At 36.4% G+C, this 21,895-nt stretch overlaps 1 protein-coding gene across 1 annotated transcript in view; it reads right to left on the bottom strand.

Moving 5' to 3' along the window:
• The window catches only part of COL21A1 (collagen type XXI alpha 1 chain), a 194,316-nt gene that overhangs the window by 26,289 nt on the left and 146,132 nt on the right, over positions 1-21,895 (bottom strand). The window contains exons 18-20 of the mRNA XM_045294892.1: positions 7,390-7,434; positions 4,362-4,415; positions 2,955-3,008 (exon numbers count right to left, since the gene is read on the bottom strand). Coding sequence (XP_045150827.1) covers positions 2,955-3,008; positions 4,362-4,415; positions 7,390-7,434 — 153 coding nt within the window. The remainder of the gene's footprint in view (positions 1-2,954; positions 3,009-4,361; positions 4,416-7,389; positions 7,435-21,895) is intronic.

The following is a 21,895-nucleotide window of genomic DNA, read 5'->3' as shown; positions in this document are numbered from 1 at the left end:
GAAACACAGGGAATCCAGGGCGGATGATCCCTTCAGGACTAGTGGTGTTAGTGGTGATACTGGGAGGGTGGGGGGAGGGTGGCTTGGAAAGGGAACCGATTACAAGGATCTACATATAACCTCCTCCCTGGGGGACGGACAACAGAAAAGTGGGTGAAGGGAGATGTTGATGGGGCAAGATACGACAAAATAATAATTTATAAATTATCAAGTGTTCTTGAGGGAGGGGGGAGACGTGAGGGATGGGCAAAAATGAGGAGCTGATGCCAGGGGCTTAAGTAGAGAGCAAATGTTTTGAGGATGATAAGGGCAATGAATGTACAAATGTGCTTTACACAATTGGTGTATGTATGGTTTGTGATAAGAGTTGTATGAGCTCCTAATAAAGTGATTTAAAAAAGTAAATATAAAATTCAATGGATATAATTTTAACATCCATAGTCTATTGCTTAATCAAAATAATTGTACCACATGAGAGGAAACCATACTTTGTAGCTGTCTACATAAAAATAAACAAACTCTGATGCCAGAAAGAATTGTTTGTCAACCCAGCCACATGGTCAGAACCTAATTACATGTGACACCACCTTGCTTGATGAAAACGAGGACGTGAAGCGCTTGCTGATGAAGACCACGGATCACAGCCTTCAGTATGGACTACAAGTCAGTGTGAAGAAAACACAGATCCTCCCAACTGGACCCATACATAGGTAACATCATGATAAATAGAGAAAAGACTGGAGTTGCCAAGGATTGGGTCTTGCATAGATTCATAACCAATGCTCACTGAAGTAGCAACCAAGAGACCAAATGATGTCCTGTATGAGGTAAATCTGTTGCCCAAGACTTCTTTAAGGTGTTGAAAAGCAAGGATGTTACTTTGAGAACCACGGTAATTGGCCCCAGCCATGGTCTTTACAGTTGTCTCATGTGCATGTGAAAGGTCAACATTGAATAAGGAAGACTGAAGAAGAATCAACATATTTGAATCATGGTGCTGGCAAAGAATATTTCAAGTACCATGAACTGCCAAAGCAACAAACAAATCTGCCTTATAAGTACAACCAGAATGCTCCTGGTTGTCGAGTCTCTGACTCACCTACTGTGGACATGTTTTCAGGAGTAGCCAGTCCCAAAGAAGGATATAATACTTTAAGGTAGAGAGGCGGTGAAAAAAAGTGGCCTTGGACAAGATGGATTGACACAGTGGCTGCAGCAATGGACTCCCCAGGAAAACGACGAGGATGGCCCCGAACCAGGCAGTGATCCTTTCTATTGTACACAGGGCACGATGAGTGCAAACTGATTGGACTGCAACTAACAACAATTATTACATGGTGGATCCCACAAATGCATTGTTCAAGAGATGTTTGGGGGAAACCTAGCAGATTTAATTGACCTCTAGCTCATTGTAAGCCAACTATACTGTGACTGTTAGTTTCAAAACAAATAAATATATAAACAAAAAGGCTGATGAAATTTTAATTTGCATTATTAAGAATTTAAGCAGTCAGAAAACCATGAAAGAATCCAATGTGTCTCTGTTACCAAAAAAATTTTAAATTATTTTAAATGTTCTTATAAAATGACCTTGTGAAATTGTAGAGAGTCTATATATGGTGAGTCCAATGGCTAAATTTTGTCACCCAAGAATAATTATGCTCCATCTGGGAAGGTCATCTACCCTAACTGGGAGCAATGTATTTAAAGTAGGTAAGAGGGACACGCAAGGGCCCAACTGGTAATTCAGTGATTTGTCCCACAAACAAAGCACATTTGTGTGCTTCAGCAAAGAGTATCATTTTTTCATTATATAGGTTTCACCTTGTATGTGGGCTTATACCAACTCTATGTACACCTACTACGGCCAGAACTCACTCACTCACTCTCAGGGTCGCAGCTGGTGAAAGAACAGCTGTTTCCCTACTCACTGGCCTCCCAGGGCATTTTATCCTGTCTCTTTATCTAAACACTGTAGAAACTCAGTGGAACAGATTCGGTCATCTACTCATTCATGCCCTATGCCAGGATCTTTTCCTAGGACCTGCCTGGTCCTATCAAGAGCTTCCAAAAGAGCAATTCCCTCACTTCCTGTTTCAAAGATTGTTCAATGCTACTCATCCAATAACTGGGAATAGTTTCTTGAGTCTAGCCAGATGTACTAGGTTTGACTCACTGACTAAACAAGAGATTAAACAAGTCATGTTTTAAAACAGAATTTTATATTGTTAGAAAGGCAGTGGTTAAAACTGGTATGTAAAGAGGTTCCATGCTATAATCCAACTTTCTAAATTTGTGATTCTTGCGCCTCCACTCCTCCCCTACTCCCCTTTTTTTAACCTAGTGGACGGGTCAGGGGAAGGAGGACCAGAAGGGAATGCCAAAGAAAATGTACCACAAAGCATTTTACTAATAAAAATTCCACATGAATTCCTCCAAATAAACTAGTCAAGAACTGTCCTCAATCATAGCTACACATGCTCTACAGCAGTGGTTTGGGCACTAAAATTCACAGCACTCTGAGCATTTCTCAGAGCCGGGGGATGGCAATTAGAGCAGGGGCTGAGTGGTGGAGGCTACTGGTCCTTGTCTAGCTTAAAACAAACCTGCTACACGTGAGCCAGTTGTGTCGACGTCCCAACTGTTTGCCTGAGATGTCACTCCTCGGAGTGATCAACCATAGGATGAAAGCAATTCAAAATAAAATCGAAGTTTTAAAACATTGTACTGAATAACATGAATGGTATTTCTGGACAAGGTACTAGTGCCTGTAAAATTTATCATTATATTTAATATTTATTTATGTTTAGCATACAATTATTAATAATAAATGATATATCATTAATTTATGTTATATTAATAAAATATCAAATAATAAACATATAATTAAATAAATTCTTTTTTTTCTATATAGTTATTATGTATATTTGTGTTGAATTCTTTATGATATTTACCTTAGATCCTGGTGTTCCAGGTTGACCTGGTGAGCCATCATTTCCCAGCAAGCCCTACATTTTTAAGTGAAAAATTTCAAAAATAATTTAGATGGAATCATCTTAAAATGTTCAATCCATTTCCAAGTTACACATTCCCATAATTAACCCAGTAAACTATAGTATGATATTGGATAAGTTTCCACAAATGCAAATAAAGAATAATAAAAGAATCCAATTGGACAATATAGCACGAAGGGTATTAGTGTCCTTGCATATTCTGTTGCTCAAATAACCTACAAACAGCAGGGAATGGAAAGACAGTAAAATACTAAACACAAAATGGAGAGCTGCCAACACTTCAATTCAATTGTGAAAACAGTGAGCTCAGTAAACAGATATTTTCCCTACTTATTTATATGTAAAAATTCTCTATATATTTTACCAACATGAGTGACATATTTATTTATTCATCTTACATAATCAAAAGTCACAAATTTGAAAACAGAAAATCAAATTACTTTAATTAAAGAGAAAATTATTACAGTCAGTTTGATTCACAGTAGCTTCCTTTAGTAATTAATGCAGAAAACAATTATGGAATTTTATACATGCAAAAAAAGTAAACTGCATTGACCTTTTCTCCTAAAGTTTTTAAAACATGGTCACTATTTAAAACCTTCCTAAACAATTGCTTTTCTGATTGTATTCACTCTCATTTTTGTAATATGAAAAAGAACTAACTAGAGTAGTTTTCCCTGTAAAGCTATACTTTATAAGAACAGATGCTAGTAGATTTATTGAAGATCCAAAGACATTCAAGACAGTCCATGGAAACTAGAACTGAAAGATGATGGAACTTTTCCAGAATCTTCTTCAGGTCCTCTTTTATATCAGGTTGGTCTGAGGAGGTAAATCAACGGCTATTTCTTTCAATAAAGACAGCACCCTTTTACTTAGATGGTGGTTGTTTGTCATAATTGGAGATTCAACCTCTTAATTGCTTGAGTATTTGACATCATTACAGCCACCCCCTCTCCTCACCTTACTAGGAGTGAGGTCGCTATTCTTCGGATTCTTTGTTTTATGCCAGTGACTTTTCTTAAAAGTAACTACGACTACCTTTAATATATCTTAAGTTTTTAAAAGAAAGGGAACCCACTGATTTTAATTTTTTGTCACAGTACTCAGTATATATATATATTTTTTAGTACTCAGTATTTTTTAATGAATAGCTAAAATATTTTGCTATTTGTTAAAGCAAAGCTTCTTGAACTTTTGGGGAGGCATCAATTTTTTGAGAGAATTCATTCTCTCATCTATAAAAATAGCAATACATATATAAAACTTTAAATGTAAATGTATAAAATAGACCCTCAAAACATCATTCTCGAATCCCCTATTTCTATAATAATAATATCAACATACAGGCAAGCCTGGGACTCCTTTTTTCCCTTGTGGTCCTGGAGGCCCAGTTTCTCCCTAAAATAAAAGACAAATACAAATTAAAATTTTAATTTTAATTATGTTTTAAATAAAAATTTTCAAATTTGTTCAAATAATTTATGAATTTCCAGGCATTTTCTAGGAAGGCACTATGGAATAAAAAAGCAATACCAACCAGTCCCACTTTATTGTCTTTTCTTCACTCTAAGAAAGAAGCAAGGCAAAGTAGGAAAACCAGGACTCAAACACTTTAAAGAACTAGAGCTAAAAGCTGTGGAATTACTAGCTGAAATATTTCACTAGAAAATAGGAACTGATGTAAAGGAAGACCTAGCCACTCACACAGAGTTAGGGAGATGAGAGAATAAAATAAAAAGGTAGAAAGGGGGAACCGATCACAAGGACCTACACATAACCCCTTCTCTGGGGGACGGACAACAGAAAAGTGGGTGAAGGGAGACAGTGGATAGTGTAAGTCATCACAAAATAATAATAATTTCTAAATTATCAAGGGTTCATAAGGTGGGGCAGAGAGGGAGGGGGAAAATGAGGAGCTGATACCAAGGGCTCAAGGAGAAGAAAATGTTTTGAGAATGATGATGGCAACAAATGTACAAATGTGCTTGACATAATGGATGGATGGATGGATTGTTATAAGAGTTGTATGAGCCCACAATAAAATGATTAAAAAATAAATAAAATAAAAAAATTAATGATCTTATCAATATCATAGATCTTACGTAGCTATAACTGAGAAGGAAAATTATAGGGACAGAATTTAGACTTGAGTGTCTCAAATTTTGTCTGCCAGAGGTCCCCTGCATGTAAAACAACCATCTCATCACTGACACTTTGGGAGGCAGAGCTTGTTTTAAAAGTAGGAAGAGTTTTTCAAAGATCTCTCATTTTTCATAAACATATACACATGTAGGCCCTGAATTTGTGTTATATTTATGACAATTTCGAACTGGCAGAAATGTGGCCAGATGTAAAGAATGCAGGGAGCAACAGAGAGAGGGAGACTTTGACAGTTCATTCTCAATCCATTGCTGGGCCAGTAATGGGGAGCTGGCAGGAATCTTTAGTATCGACAATGACCCAAGGCTCTCAAGAGGGCTGAAATGCTACCCTGATCATCTAGAACAGTGGTTCTCAACCTTCCTAAAGCTGCGACCCTTTCATACAGCTTCTCATGTTGTGGTGAACCCCCAACTATAACATTATTTTCATTGCTACTTCATAACTGTAATTTTGCTACTGTTATGAATCAGGCAACCCCTGTGAAAGGGTTGTTCGGCCCCCAAAGGGGTCGCGACCCCCAGGTTGAAAACCACTGAGAAAGTTTGTCATTCCTTTATTAGGCTTATAGTACTTCCACTAATTAATATCAAGCAATAAGTTCAAAGCCAACTATAAAAATAAAATGGCACAAGACTGAGAGACTATAGCAGTGTTTCCCAACGTGAGTGATACCCTGCCCTGGAGCAGAGCTACTTGAATGATCCACGGGCTGCAAAAACAGGTATCTGCACTGTACCCTGGATAGTGGGCGGCAGCACGAGGGATTTTCATTGCCAGTTTGGTGCTGAGTTGTTGTTTTTTCTGAAAAGGGGCCAGTGGGCCAAAATCAACCAAAAAAGTTAATGGGTTAAACAGGATAGTAAGCATGAAGTAAAATTGGATACATAGTCCCTTCCTTCAAAATATTTACCCAGTATATAAATAGAATTAATGAGAATGAAAGATTAAGTTTCGGGTTTGTAGTGTAGGAAAAAAAAGAGGAATAAAATATGTATGTATATTAGCTCCATATTGCTTCTACAGTGACAGCAGATTTTTAAATGTAGTCATTGGAGTTTAGTAGATAATGAAATAATATCCTCTACATATTAAAAGAATGATTAATCTTACATTGTATAGTCTTCAAAAAAGATTAAAAGGGGGCATAAAGTAAAAATTAAAACTTAATATCAAGATATCCACATTAAAAAATGCTAAAAAGAGATACAAAGTTATTTTGGGAGGCAACAGAATTTTCCCAAATTAGTTTCAGAGAGGTGGATAACATACAAGCAAGTGAAATGGATACAACATGAAGGCCAACCCTAATTCGTAGTACCTGTAGCCCTAGTAACATCGTGGTTTATATGTGGGGTTGCTAACCGCAGGCCAACACTTTCAAACGACCAGGTTCTAAGCTGGAGAAAGACAAGGCTTTCTACCCATGTAAAAATTACATTCCCAGGAACCCACAGTGGCAGCTCTACATGGTCCTGTAAGGTTTCTATGAGTCATAGTTGATTTGATGGCAGTGAATTTTTGGTTTTAGCATAAAATACCCCCCAAATGACAATCAATATGTTAGGTCAAAATATTAGCATCTAAAATTATATCAATAATTGTTGCTATGAATGTGGGGGGGAAACTGTATCCTAAGTGAAGCTATATGTGCTGCATAAAGCTTCTTGAAGGTATTAAAGAGCAAAAATGTCACTTTGAGGACTGAGGTGCTCCTGATCCAAGCCACGAAATTTTCCACAGCCTCATATGCATCTGAAAGCTAGACAACCAATGGGAAGACTGGAGAAGGGAGAACTTTGCATTATGGCATGTGCAAAAAACACTGAAAGTACCATAGACCACCAGAGGAATGAACACATCTATATTCCAGGGGGTACACCCATAATGCTCGTTGGAGGGAAGAACAGATGAGACTTCCTTTCACATACTTTGGACAAGTCATCAGTAGAGACCAGTCCTTGGGAAAGGACATGGCACCTGGTAGCGAGTCAGTGAAAAGAAGAAAGCCCCCAACATGGTGAACAGACCCAGGGCACACATGCTAACAGTGGTGAGCATGGTGCAGCACCAGGCAGGCTTCATTCTGTTATGCATCAGAGCTGACGTGATGGTATCCAACAACCACGTATGAAGAGAATTATGTGTCGTCATTTTGTCCTCTTAATTACCAGATCTATTAACAAAACTTTCAACCCTCATTAATGCTTACCTTCTGTCCCACTAATCCTTGATTTCCAGGAAATCCTGGGATTCCCTAAAAAGAAATGGCAACATACATAGTTTTTGAATTATAAAAATCTGATATTATATAAAGAAAAACTATAATAATTGAAATTTAACTTATAAGTAATAATTTTAAATACACAAATATTAAAATGCAATACTTCTCTGTGAAATAATCCAATTTTGGGGAAAAGAACATATTTATAAGACATTCACCATTATATAAATTCTATTATTTATAATTTTAAATACTTTTTAAAAAGAGGAGCTATGAGGAAATTAATATTTATTCTTTTTTTTGGACCAACATAAGTGATAAAGTCAGAGGGATGTTTTAACTTATTTCTATATTACTTACTATGCATGATGCACTGTAAAAATCACAGCCATCATCAAATAATGAGAGTTCCAATTCAGTACAACTGTTCCTAAGGGCCTCTCAATTTCATAACCTTGATTAAAAATTACCAAAACTAAATGGTTTCCTCTAAACTTCACTACTTGTATTTTGTAAAATATGGCTATACTTACTCCAAATTATTATATTGCTTCTGTAATCATGCAAAACATGAAAACCACAGTTTAGGAGAGACAGAAAAAATGGAATATTCACATGATTAAAACCAAATGTACAACTTCTTCAGCAATATTCTTTGCAAAATGATTCTGTCGGTTTGGAGAGAAATTTAGCACACTTATTGGGGGAAAGTTGTAGTATGGTCAGCTAATTGATGCCAAAATGATCATATATAACAAAGATAGTGATGGTCCTAATCGAATTCATTTATGTCTTACTCATTTTCTTAGCTCTATTTTCTTGGGGTGGGGAGGTGGGTGCTGAGGAGCATTTTTGTAGCCTTTGTATATCTGCATAGAGTTCTTTTTTCCCTTTGTTTAATAGTTTTATTTGCATCTACTTCACAAAACATACAATTTAGTATTTCAATCATATTTCAATCACCACCAAAATAAATTTCAGAAAAAGTTTCTTCATAGACTGGTTATTACTTCCCATCCCCCATTCTTCCCTGTCGTGCCACAGGCAATTATCAATCCAGTTACCGTCTCTACAGAAATCATTATAAAGTCAATGATGGTCATTGACTTTATAATGATTTGTCTGATAGCAAGGTTTAAGCTATGTGGGGACTCTGCAAATGGATATTGGGCTTTCACTCTCATCCATAGCTTTCATTCTGATACTATTCCTTTCTCATTTGGATCTGATAATTTACAATCTTTGGATTCCACAGGCTAGTGTGCTTCTTTCATGTGGACTTAATTGGTGTTTCGCTTAGATCGCTGCTTGTTTGAAGACAAGCCTTTAAGACCCCAGAAGCTATTGTTTCTCATTAATGGACATCATCTGGTTTCTTCACCACATTTTGCTAAAACACCCATAACTTTAATCATCTCTTCATGAGAATGAGCACCAAGCTAGACCAAATCATGAGAACCAATTGTTCTTAGATTCAAACTAGAATTGAGACCCCCAAATCCATTCATCTACCTATGATTTATATGTTTCTGATTCACTTTACAAGCATCAAGATATTTTTATGATAGAGATCATTATAAATCATCTCCCTGGGGCATAATGTAATTCTATTGATAATGCCATTCATTTAGCCAATTATATAGAATTTAAAATACTTTTGAGAAAAGGAAATTATTCAAATATAGGCTGGCTTTGAACCCTAGTACATGTATTGGTGAATTGTACAGGTTAAATGCTTAATTTACACAAACAATGGGAGATGACGATAGAGCAAAATTTTCCAAAAAAACCTCTCAATCACAAAGGCAGAACTATGCTAGCCAAATTAATGCACATCTTAAGAAAGCAAGAAAAGCATGACGTATATGGTAGTGCTGGGCCACCTTTCACTGGTCACCCTCATAGCAAGAGATCCAAACCAAAGCCCAGGGACTACCATTTACATAACCTTAGAATAGCAGTCATCTGCTTCTTCTCAGCCTTAAACACAAGGGAGTATGTCCATTCCTTAAATCTGCTACAGGTGAGTGTGATGTAAAGCCTAATTCACTTGGTGGGGTTTCCATATCAACTTTTTCTGGCGTGGCCTATGAAGGATTTTTGTGCCTCAAAAGATCAGCGTCGAAAACCCCAGTAGTATAGACCACATGGTCTGCGTCTAAATAAAACTAGGTCAGAATTTCCAAATAGGAACCATAATACCAGACATATTTGCCCTTTGGGTTCTGTGTAAGTGTTGTTAAGCGATTCTTCCTAATGGGCAGTTGTTCCACCTGGTTAATACACCAACAGAAATCTAATCTAACCTTCTTCTAGATAGACATGCCTGCTTGCCTATCTTGACATGAAGTTCCAGTAGGGTTAACTTATCACTCTTGTACGGGTAGCTGTTGATCAGGGGGACCTTAGCACAAGGAACTGACCCTACCTAAGATGAGCCCTCATCCACTGAAGTGGTTTTTGACATGTACATGTGAAGAAGGTTTCTGGGCAGGAGGCAGGCTCTCTACCTCCTGAGAACAGGAGGCTGCCTTAGTCTTGGTGTTTACCCTTTGAGTGAACTCACACAATACGCATCCTTCTGTGATTGACTAACTTCACTCAGCCTAATGGTTTCCAGGTCCATCTATGCTGAGGTGTGTCATGGTTTCACCACTGGTTTCCAGAGATGCGTAGTATTCCATTGTCTGTATGTGCCACAGTGTCTTTAGCTACCCTTTTACTGATAGGTATTTGGGTTGTTTCTACCTTTTTCTATTGTGAACTCTTCTGCAATGAACATGAGACATTATGTGTCTGCCCATGTTCTGTCTCTTATTTCTTTGGGGTGTATGTCCAGCAAAGGTATTGCTGGGTTGTATGGTACTTATTGTTGTTTTCAGGTGTAACCAGTTCCAACCCATAGAGACCCTATGAACAACAGAACAGGACACAACACGAGCTCATCCTGGATCAGCCTCACAATGGTCCAATGTTTGATCCCGTTGTTGCAGCCACTGTGTGAATTTATCTTGTTGTGGGACTTCCTCATTTTCCCTGCCCTTCACCAAGGATGATGTCCTTCTCCAGTGACTGGTCTGTCCTGACAAGATGCCCCAAGTATGTAAGGTGAAATTTCACCATCCTGGCCTCGGAAGAGCACTTGGGACATAGGTTTTCCAGAGAGATCAGTTTGTTCTTTTAGTAGTCCATGGTCATTACAATTTTTCTTTCCAGTACCACACTGCAAATACATTGGTTTTATTATTCAATATCCAACATTCACATGCACATGAGGCTATTGAAAGTTCCACGGCTTGGGTCAGGCCCACCTTAGACCTCAAAGTAATGTCTTTGCTTTTCAATACTCTAATGCAGTAGACTTACATTTTTTAATGCATATTTTGATCTTTTAAGTGATGCTTCGGTGAGCATTAATTTTGGATCCAAGCAAGACAAAATCCTTGACAACCTCAATCTTTCCTCTATCATTAATGATGTTTCTTATTGTTTCGGTTGTAAGGATTTGGGTCCTCTTTACATTGGTGTAATCCATACTGAAGGCTGCAATCCTTGATCTTCATCAACAAGGGCTTCAAGTCCTCTTCACTTTCAGCAAGCAAGGTTGTGTCATTTGTATATCACAGGTTGTTACTAAGCCTTCCTACAGTTCTGATGCTGCATTCTTCTTCATATAATCCAGTTTCTCTATTTGTTCAGCATAGAGATTGAATAAATATAGTGAGAGAATACATCCCTGATGCACACTTTTCCTGATTTCAAACCATGCAGTCTTCCTCGTTCTGTTCCCACAACTGTCTCTTCCAGCATCACCGCGACTCACAAGCCACCACAGTATGAAAAAGTTACAGACAAGTGGTGGCCCAGTTGTTTCAGGTAATGCCATATTGCTTTCCACATTAGTTTTACATATTTACAAGCGCACCATCAGTATAAAAGGTTCCATCTCTCCAGCATTTGTTGTTCGGTATTTTTTATTTGGGCTATCACAGCATATAGTAATCGCATGATTATTTTTATTTGCATCTCCCTGATTGTGAGCATGTTTATTAGCCAGTGGAATGCCATCCTTTGTGCATTACCCATTTTCTTTGCTCACCTTTTAATAAGATTGTTTCTATCTTAACTGCAGTGTTTCAAAATTCTATAAATTTTAGAAATTAATCCCTTGTCTGTTGTGCCATTGTTGTGCCCCTACCCACCGTATCCTAAAAGGTAGTTTATTATTTCATACAGTTAATACATAATAAGAATAATAAAAGAGGTACACATTAAATAAGAGTAAGGAATATAAATTTGTGATCGTCACATTGGGTGACTGCCAGTCATCTACTTTAGAGAGAACCCTGATTACACGTGCTATTTTAACAACTGGTGCACAGCACTCAACAAATAATATATTGGTTCTGCTGAGCCAATAAGAGCAGGATAAATCCCACCATTGGAATTAACTCCGAATTTTGTGATATTTTAGATTGTGTTAGGTAGTATTGAAAATTTCACAATATGAAGTCTTCCTACTCATGAACACAGAATATTTTTCAATTTGTGTAGGTCTGTTTTTGTTTGTTTCTTTTAATATTCTCTTGTCATTTTCTTTGTACAGGTATTTTGGGCATTTTGTTTTGTCGGTTAGGTTGGGTTGCTAGGTCATGCATCTTTTGTGTGCCTATTGTAAATGGTATGGTTCGCGGCATTTCTTTTTCAGAGCTCTCTTCACGAATACTTGGTAGAATTCCCCTGTGAAGCCATCTGTTTTTGGGATTTCCTTGATCAGAAGTTTATTGAATACTTTATCCGTTTTTTCCCCTTTTTACTGGTATTTTCAGGTTTTCAACATCTGTCTGCATTAATTTGGATGGTTGGTGTATTTCTATGTAGTGGCCCAGTTCTTCTATCAAACTTGTTGGAGTGAGGTCTTTCACAGTGCTGTGCTACTATTCTTTTTAACACACTTGGATCTCTTCTTGTGTCACCTTTATCATCACTAATTCTAGATCTTTATATCTTTGCTTTCTTTTCCTTTGTCCAGTTTGCCATTGGTTGGTCGATTTTGCTAATGCTTTCAAACAATCATCTTCTTGTCTTGTTGATTTTTTTTCATTTTTTTTCTCTTTTCAAGTTCATTTATTTTTGCTTTGGTATTTATTATTTCTGTTCTTGCTTATAGAGGGTTTACATTGTTTCCTTTGCTCTAGTTGTTTAAGGTATTGTGTTAAGGAATCTATTTCGGATATCTACTCTTTTTTCAGGTGTATGTTGATTGTTATAAATTGCCTCCTAATAACTGTTTTTGCTATGTCTCAAAAGGTCTGGGTATGATGCATTATCGTTCACATACATTTAAGGGACTTTTAAATTTCCTCCCTATATTGTCTAGTCTCCAGTCGTTTTAAGTAGTATGTTGTTCAGCCTCCACGTGCTTGTCTTTATGTTCCTTTTCTTTCTCTTTTTGGTTTCCAGTTTAATCGCATCGTGATGAGAAAATGGATTGTAGGATCTAAATGTTTTTTAAAAATTTGTTCAGGTATTTATTCTTCATGACAATTCAATTTAAATATACAACTACATTTGTTCTTATGCATTATACATTGAATGACTGGTAGAGCAGGGTATTTGAAAGAGAAAGAAATTCTTATACCTATGCATTGATTCTCTGGTAAAGAAGAAAAAGCATTTAGCTTCTTCAGTATTTCCTTGAAATCCCTTTGCACTGGAAGGGCTTTCAAAGAATCGTAGTACTCTTTATAAATTAAGGAGCCCTGTCAGTGTCGTGGAGTTCATGTTGAGTTGTGAACCCACCATTCACTCTACAGGAGGAAGAGACCATGTTCGGCTCCTCTGAACAGCCTCACCAACCCTCAGGGGTAGTCCTATACGGTTACTATGGGTTGGAACCTATTTTACAGTAATGTTTTTCTTAGTAAATCAGGGAAATTTTTATAGTTGTCATTAGTAATAAGACTGTCTCCTACTACAGGAGAGTCTGTATTTTGATTTTCATATATTGAGCAAAGTCACATATGACAAACAAGTTAGCCACAAATATAGTGAAAGCTACAAGTGCATAGTTCTAGTTTTGAAATATAAATTTGAAATATAAATCATACATTAGAATTCAAGTGAATTATATTTAGCTCAATGCAATTTGCCAGTCATAGCACTAGGAAATTGCAGAGCACCAAAGTTTCATGTGAACAATGACTACCACCAAGGGTCTTCAAATCTAGTTAAGAAGATAGGACTTTCTAAGCATAGTAATTCAAGAATGGTACAGACAATATATTTTAAGTAACATTATAAAATGCCAGAAAAGTATACACAAAAAGCACTGTTAAAATACAGCAAGACTTTGTAAGAACACAAAATCATTGGATTTTAAACCTAAAGGTAATATGATAATATCAATGATATATTTCTACTGTTAAAGCTGAACATTGAATAACAGTGTAAGATGAAAATAATATTTATAACTTATCAAGAGTTCAAAAGGGAGGGAGGGTAGAGATGAAGGGAAAAATGGGGTGCTGAGACCAAGGGCTCAAGTAGAAAGAAATGTTTTGAAAATGATGATGGCAACATGTGTACAAATGTACTTACTTGATACAATTTATGTATGGATTGTTATAAGAGCTGTAAAATGATAAATTATTATAAAATGACATTAAAATTTTCCAAAGAGCAAAACAAACAAAAAGACATATCTGAGAAGAATCAATGCATTTGAATTACGATGCTGGCAAGGAATGATGGAAGTACTACAGACTGCCAAAAGAACAAATTCATCTTGGAAGAGGTATATCCAGAATGCTCCTCAGATGCAATGATAATATCCTAGGCTGGGTTCTCTAGAGAAGCAAGACCACTGACACGTGTGTGTGCTGTGTATAGAAAGAAATTAATATCAAGAAGTGGCTTCCACAGTTGAAGTCATAGGTAAGCCCACTTTGGATCAAGCCAGGCTTCTCCTGACTCCCAGGAGTTGATGAATGGGAAGCAGGAGGACAAAGCAGAAGCAGCAGGAGAAACAGTGTGAGGCTGCAGAGGTTCAAAGTCAGCCAGTGAACCCGCTGTTGGTAGTCACTGGTGGTTCCTGGGATCAGCAGGTGATGCAACAGGAGCTCCAGCAGAACAGGAAGGGCCAAAGAGTGTTTCACCCGACTTGGTCTTTGTCTCTTATCCCAAAAGGCTTCTGACACCAAGGTGTGTCATTGGGGTACACTGCAAGTGATAAACTGTGCCCCACCACAATCCTCATCCAAGGTTGTCTAGTTCACAAAATATCGAACCATTACAGATGGTTAGGCTTTGTCTCACATACTCTGGACATGTGATCGGGAGAGACCAGTACTTGGAAAGCGACATCATGCTTGTTGAACTGGAAAGGAAGGAAAACAGAAGACCATCTACAAGAGATTGACACAGCACCTGAAAGACTAGGCTTCCAGATCCCAATGGAAAGTTTTCACAGCAGTGTTTCACTCTATTGTAGATGGGGCTCCTATGAGCAGGAGCTGACTTGACAACACTGACAATATCAATGTAGAAAATGCACAGGTTCGATGTCATGAATTAGGATAAGCATTACTAAAAAGCAAAAACTTTGATACCAAGTCTATCATTTAACATAAAATCACTCATAATTATCCTCATCCAAATACAAATACACACATAAATTCACTATGCATTCAAGCTTAATAAAAAAATATATACCTGAAAAATCTTATCTGCTGCAAGATAATCATACATTGGTCTAGGAAACTGGTACAGTTATGTTCTTGCAGTATTCTTGATACCAAAATCTCTAAAGGGAACAGGCAACATGCTGACACATCAGAGACGCTAAATTTCCTATGGCACAAAATCCTTTATGTTTTAAACTTCCACCACTTTCAAAGTCTCTATGTTGTTACATTCAATCTACAATAGTGGAGGAATCAGATATCCAGAACTCATGCCTGTTTCTCAAGCCAATCCCAGTGTCAATCAGACCACATCCTCACTCTGGGGCAACGCAGAACGATCCTCAGGCATCCCTGAGCAACTCACTGGTCTCTATCCCAAAAGGTCTTCGGTCTTCATTTATCCACAGTTCATTCTTCTTATCTAAGTTATGAGGCAGCTCTGAGCATCCACTCAATGGTAGTGGCAATCTAAGTGTTATAATTAAGACTATGTGGCAACTTGGCTGGACCAGGATACTCGGTGGTTTATCCATTCAGATCTATTAATTATCCATTAGGTATTCTAATATAATGTAATTAACTCCATAATTAAGAAACTAATGTAAGTTACTGAATTATTCTAATAATTAGCTTGGTCAGTGGGAGGATATCAAACACAGCAAAACAAACTCATGACCGTCAAGACAATTCCATTGACCCCACAGGACAGGTTAGAGCTTCCCTTTCACTTTCCAAGACTTTACATATTGAAGGAGTAGAAAGCCTTGCCTTTCTCCCATGTTACCATGTAGTCAGAAATAATCTCATATAACGTATCAGATAATGAGATATTGAAAATGGCTCGAGATTCCAAATAAATAACATAGTTTCTTCCTCTTTTGTACTTAAAAATAGTTAAATATCAGCATATATTTCAAGGATATCAAACTAAATCATAATACCTATGCCTAATTTTGCTAAGAATTATTAAATGAGTGATAATTTTACCAATTATAAGTAAAATATGCATATGGTCACTATAAAACACAATTAATATAACAATTTGTAAAACTGAGTCTCTTAACAACCTGGTTAATCCATGAGCATCCAGGAATTGAAAGACTCATGAGAGGGTAAGAAAAACTGAAATCATATTAATGACCTGGATAATAATTTCTTGGACTCCCCATGAGCCTACCAAATTGACAAAGTTTTTCCAATTTATATTAGCAGACATGATGTAGAACAATTTGAAAGTTACCAGTTTGTTGATCCAAAAAGTATTTAGTGACAACTACTTCATACAGCAGACACTTTTCCAAACAAACAATTTTACATTTCATTTTGGCCTATGTGGTTTGGGATTCAGACAATTGTGAAAAAGCATAAGTAAAGACAGAAACAAGTATTTTATTTGGGTAAGACTAAATTTCCTCCACTTCTGTGATTTTGTTTGGGGTTTACAGAAGAGCAGAAAGTCAAGTGGAAAATCCTGCATAATGTTGTGGTGAAGGAATATTGACCTGAAAAAGTTCTAGAAGCTTCTCTTCAGCCATTTAAACCAATCACTGTGTTAAAAGGAAGTTGTTAAGAATAGAAATTCCATCTGTGGACAATTGGACATCCCCTCACAGAGGGGTCATAGGGAAGATATGAGCCAGTCAGGGTGCAATATAGCACCCAAGAAACACACTTTTCTCTAGCTCTTTGGTGCTTCCTTCACCCCACTATCATGACCTCAATTCTACCTTACAAATTGGATTAGACCAGAGCATGCACACTACTACAGATAAGAGCCCACTACACAGGGAATCCAAGCTAGATAAACCCCTCAGGGCCAACAAGGAGAGTAGAGATACCAGGAGGACTAGGGGAGGGTGGGGGGAGCAAGCGAGAGTCAATCACAAGGATCAAACTAGAAACCCCCTCCCAGGGGGACGAATAATGGGAAAGCACGTGAGGGGCGATGGAGGAAAATATAAGATATGGAAAAAACAATCTATAATTTATGAAGGGTTCGTAAGCGAGGGTGGGTGGGGGGAAGGAGGGGGAAGAAATGAGGAGCTGATATCATGGGTTCAAGTGGGAAGAGAATGCTTTGAAAATGATTATGGTGGCATATGTGCAAATGTGCTTGACACATTGGCGGAATGTATGGATTATGATAAGAGATGTAAGAGCCCCCCATAAAAGTATTTTTAAAAAAGAATAGAAATTCATACTTTAGAGTAGAGGGTTTGGTCCCTATTATCCAGAGACCACTTTATAATTATGAAAATGTATCCACAATACATTATTTAGAAAATATGTTATATCATCATACCTTTACCTTACCCCTGAAATTGGAGCATCTTGGAGCAAATCAGCTTTTACGCAATTAAATATTTGTAGCATAGTAAACATATATTTAATCAATTTTTGTCTAAAAATATCAACTTTTCTACACTTTGGTAGAAATATTTACTATCGCACAGTTATCAAAATATTTTCCTTTGTTATGTCAAGCCGTGGTTAGTTCATTCCTAAAGGTTCCATGAAGAGAAAACACAAATGTTGCAGTGCTTACTTATAAAATGATTGCTAGTAAAGAACAGAGTGAAACAGTTAAGAGTGTAGATGCTGGAGTGAGCCAGGCCATTTACCTAGCGACCACCTGGTCCTAGGACAATTATTTAACTTTCAAAATCTTAGTCTGCCCATTTTATACATGGGAAAAATAACAGAACCTATTCCTACAGTTTTTACCTGAGATCAAATAATTATAAGTGTTTCCAGTACCTGGCAGTATATTGAATAAACATGTGCACCTAATTTTGTACAGCTGCTAACTGACCAGTGACAATTTTGAAACAGATACTGTCAAACTCGCTGTGTCTTACATTTTGCTGTCTTTCTCACAAAAAAAAATTTTTTTTAAGGGGAGGTGGTCTTTTTTGCCTTTCTGCCCATTCTGTAGATTCCCTATCCTCAATTTTAAAGTTCTCAACTGAATCCAAAGAGGACGTTGGCCATCTGTCTTCCAACTGAGAAGGTGAGGGTAAGGCGGGGGACCACCAAGAGGTCTTAGACCTCTTTTCTAATGGTAGACTTAGAGTCTAAAAATGCAAAATGACTTCTGCTTTTAAATATTTTAAGTATATTTTACCAGTATTTGTTCAGGAAATTTGACCAAGGCCTTCAAATATATTTGCTGAACCTTACCAGGTTTTGTCAATCCTTTTCTCAAATCTATACTACTAGAAAAATCATGATGAATGATCAATAAAAGAATACTCCGTGGTTTGATAACTAAAGATAACACATTCACATTCCCAGCTGCCAAATCCCAAATAAACCAATATACAAGTACTTGCGATTAGCTTTAATACAGAAATTATTTGTTTTACTACTATATATTCCCCAAACCAAACTCCCTGCTACAGAATCCATGCTGACTTCCAGCGACCCTATGGGTGGAAGCCCCCATGGATTTCTGAGGCTGCACATCTTTATGGGAGCAAGCAGTCTCATTTTCTCCCTTAGAGTGGCTAGTGCATTCAAACTGCTGATGGTGTAGTTAGCAACCCAATAAAACACCCACTCCCAGGCCCCTAGTGCATCCTAGTTAATCCCTCAGGTGAAAAGAAGCAATCTAAGTAACCTTGGATGCCTTTATTCTCCCTGACTTACAGACCTAAACCTAGGTGGAAGGGGACCCAAATGATCCACACAAAATAACTTAAGTAGTACAGATTTATGGTTGTGTACATTTATGCATAACAGAAAATGCAATCTGTTTAATATTCTACATTATAGAGGTACTTCCAGAGCATCACTTTGGACAGTTCTCTGCTGCACGGAAAGGTATTTCTAAGTTGTTTTAAGACAGGTGTGTGTTACAAAGAACTTTAATGCTACAAAGGTATACCACTTTGGATAAACCCAAAGAAGACAAACATTTGACACAGTAAAATAACTCAGTGAAAACCCAGGGGACGAGGGCTCTGTAAGAGGAAAGGAAGGACAGAGAGACAGAGGGCAGTCTCTAAGTCACCTTTTCACGCGAAGGCCATTTAACCACCTTGAGCCCAAACAATTGGAAAAAAACCTTCCCACTCATGTCAGCTTGTAAAGTGAAGTCCTATATGTGGAATATATCTGTGAGCTTAAAGCTGAGTGTTGTACATAGGATTCCATTTTTTTTAAATGCAAAATAAAACCAATTCTTCTTAAATCGACTCTGATCCACTGAAAACCTAAAACAATGTGCAGCACATTTACTATGCATGTGGCATGTCGCTATATGAGTCAAAACAAATTGAGGTTCATTTTTTTAAAAGAGAAATCTGAAAATGGATTTTCAAATGCCTATATAGACGGGCTCAGTTGCTGAGTAGAAGTTACACATAGAAACTGTATTATTTCTTTTGGAAATCTCACGAATGAGAGAGGTCAAAATTAAGATGCAAAATAAAAGATAAAACTAATTTGCTGCCCAAAATAATGAAATATTTAAAATTAAACAATAAAGTAAATGATTCAGTGTTTAATAATTATATCTAATTTGAAATTGTACAATTTAAAAATTTTAATTAATACTTATTTTATAACCTTATTTTAACTTATAATTTATATATTGTCATCTATATCACTATACCACAAGCACAGATCCTGGGAAGGCTTCTTTTTTTATCTACAATGAAATTGTTTCCAATAGTCAAGAATGAGATAAGTTTTATGTTATTTAAACTTTTGCATAGCATTCAAAAAATGGAAATTATGACAATTACAACAATTCAGCTAACGTAACCCTCATATCAAAACTAGTCAAAGAGCAATACCAAAAAATGAAATCTACAGCGATCTAGTATTATATCCATATAGATGATTGCACAATAATATTAGCAAATTAAATACAGCATGCATTAATGTAGAAGTTGAGCATGATCTAGTAGGATTGACTTCAGGAGTGCAGGGTTGTTGTTTTTTAGCATTAGGAAATATATGCTCATGTTCATAGCATTAATAGTTTATTAATACAGCATGTTAATAGTTTAGAGGAGAAAGTTAACCATCTCCAAAGATACTAAGAAATATATTTGACAAAATTTATCATGCAACATTTATTTTATAATTCTTCATAATACAGGAAAAAATGCGAACTTTTTAAGCCTGAAGTTCAATCGGAAACCAATTGTAAACACCAGACACTCCACCTTAAAATGAATAATGAAGAATAGGTTACGTTTTAAAGTAGTAATTTCAATCATGAGAATATACCCTGCTGGCAAAATTCAGAAAGATATGTAACACCGTAAGAGAAGGGTTAACTGAAATCCATTTAGGCTATAATTTGAATGAAATTGTCGTAGAGTTGGATATGGTAAAATATCCATAATACTATGGCATTTTTAGACAGTTTCAACAGCCCAAGGAGTTTGGCAGTTTGACAAGATTAGCTTTTCAGATAACATTTTGTTCGTTTGCTCACAAAAAAGTGAAATTGACTTTTCTAAAATAAAAATGAAAATTATCATCTCTAGAATTAAATATTATTTTATTTTAAAATTCTCTATTAATTTTAAAGCAGATTTCTAAAATGAATAAAACCTATTTTTATTAAACACTGAAGATATAAATCAAAAATGATATTTGCATCACTTAATATCTGTCATACAAATAAGTTTAGTTTTATTCAGTTGTATATAAATTTTTTTTCAAAGTTGTTTCCAAGATTTTTATCAGTAGTTAATAAATAAAATATTCTATTTTCATTAAAAAACTGATTTCTTTGGAAATATGTATTTACATTATCATTCATGGCAATATTAAAGCTTACTTAGTAAGCAGGATAGTAAAAAGCACATTTAGCGTAAGAAGATATTAAGAAGCTATTATTCCATTCTCTTTGATCAGTGGTACCAAAATCAGTTGTTCTCAATAAGAACTCTTTGTTGCCATATCTGCTTCATAGTTTGTTTATCAACCTGCCTCGCATCCTGTATAATCAGTAGTGATTACACTTTATTTATATCAAACTTATTCAGATTCCCATAGGATATCTGTTAAAATGCAGATTCCTAGACATTTGCCCCAAATTCTGGTTAACACTAGAATGGGCCTACAAATCTGATTTTAATAGCCAGCCCAGATGATACTGGTTAAGGTACTTTGTGGATCACTGTTTGAGAACCACTGTTTCACACGGGGGTAGGGGGTGGGGTTGGGGGTGGCGAGCAAGGGTACTCACTGAAAATTCTCTATAACTAAGGTGTTAAACTAGAATTCAAGAAGATTTCAATTTGGGATTATCTGTCATTTACATTTTTAATCTATTTTTCCCTTTCTAGTGAAAAACTATATATAACTTCCCTACTGATCTCCAAGCTTTGATCAAATTAATAACACTCCCCTTTTCATGATTAACTCCACTCTGTTTAATAATTTTTAAGAATCTTAACCCACCATAGCATTTCTATATACTATAGTATACATAGCATATAGGGTTTTTTTTTTTCAATAGGTTTATGGGGGACATTCCCTAGTTTTTCATACCTGACATTATATGTTTCAGATCATGTACATTCTATGACTTCTCAAGAGAATGTGAGAGCCCATAAGGGTAAGTCAAAAATTATTGCTACAAAGCCATAGACGTATACCATATCTTTACTAACCAAGATATCAAATGTGACATTATCATTTCTTGACATAGCTTCCATCTAAGTCAGGGGTCAGTAAACCTTTGAGATGGAAGATCCTGTTCCTCACCACAATTTAAAAATTATTCAAGAGTCATAAGTATATTCTTACAAACAAATATAATCACCATTATCTGAATAATAATCACC

Source organism: Echinops telfairi, unplaced genomic scaffold, assembly GCF_000313985.2.
Source record: "Echinops telfairi isolate 266 unplaced genomic scaffold, ASM31398v2 ScPeMD7_3533;HRSCAF=4204_1, whole genome shotgun sequence".
In the NCBI taxonomy this organism is placed as follows: domain Eukaryota; kingdom Metazoa; phylum Chordata; class Mammalia; order Afrosoricida; family Tenrecidae; genus Echinops; species Echinops telfairi.
This window is presented reverse-complemented; position numbering and strand designations above follow the sequence as displayed.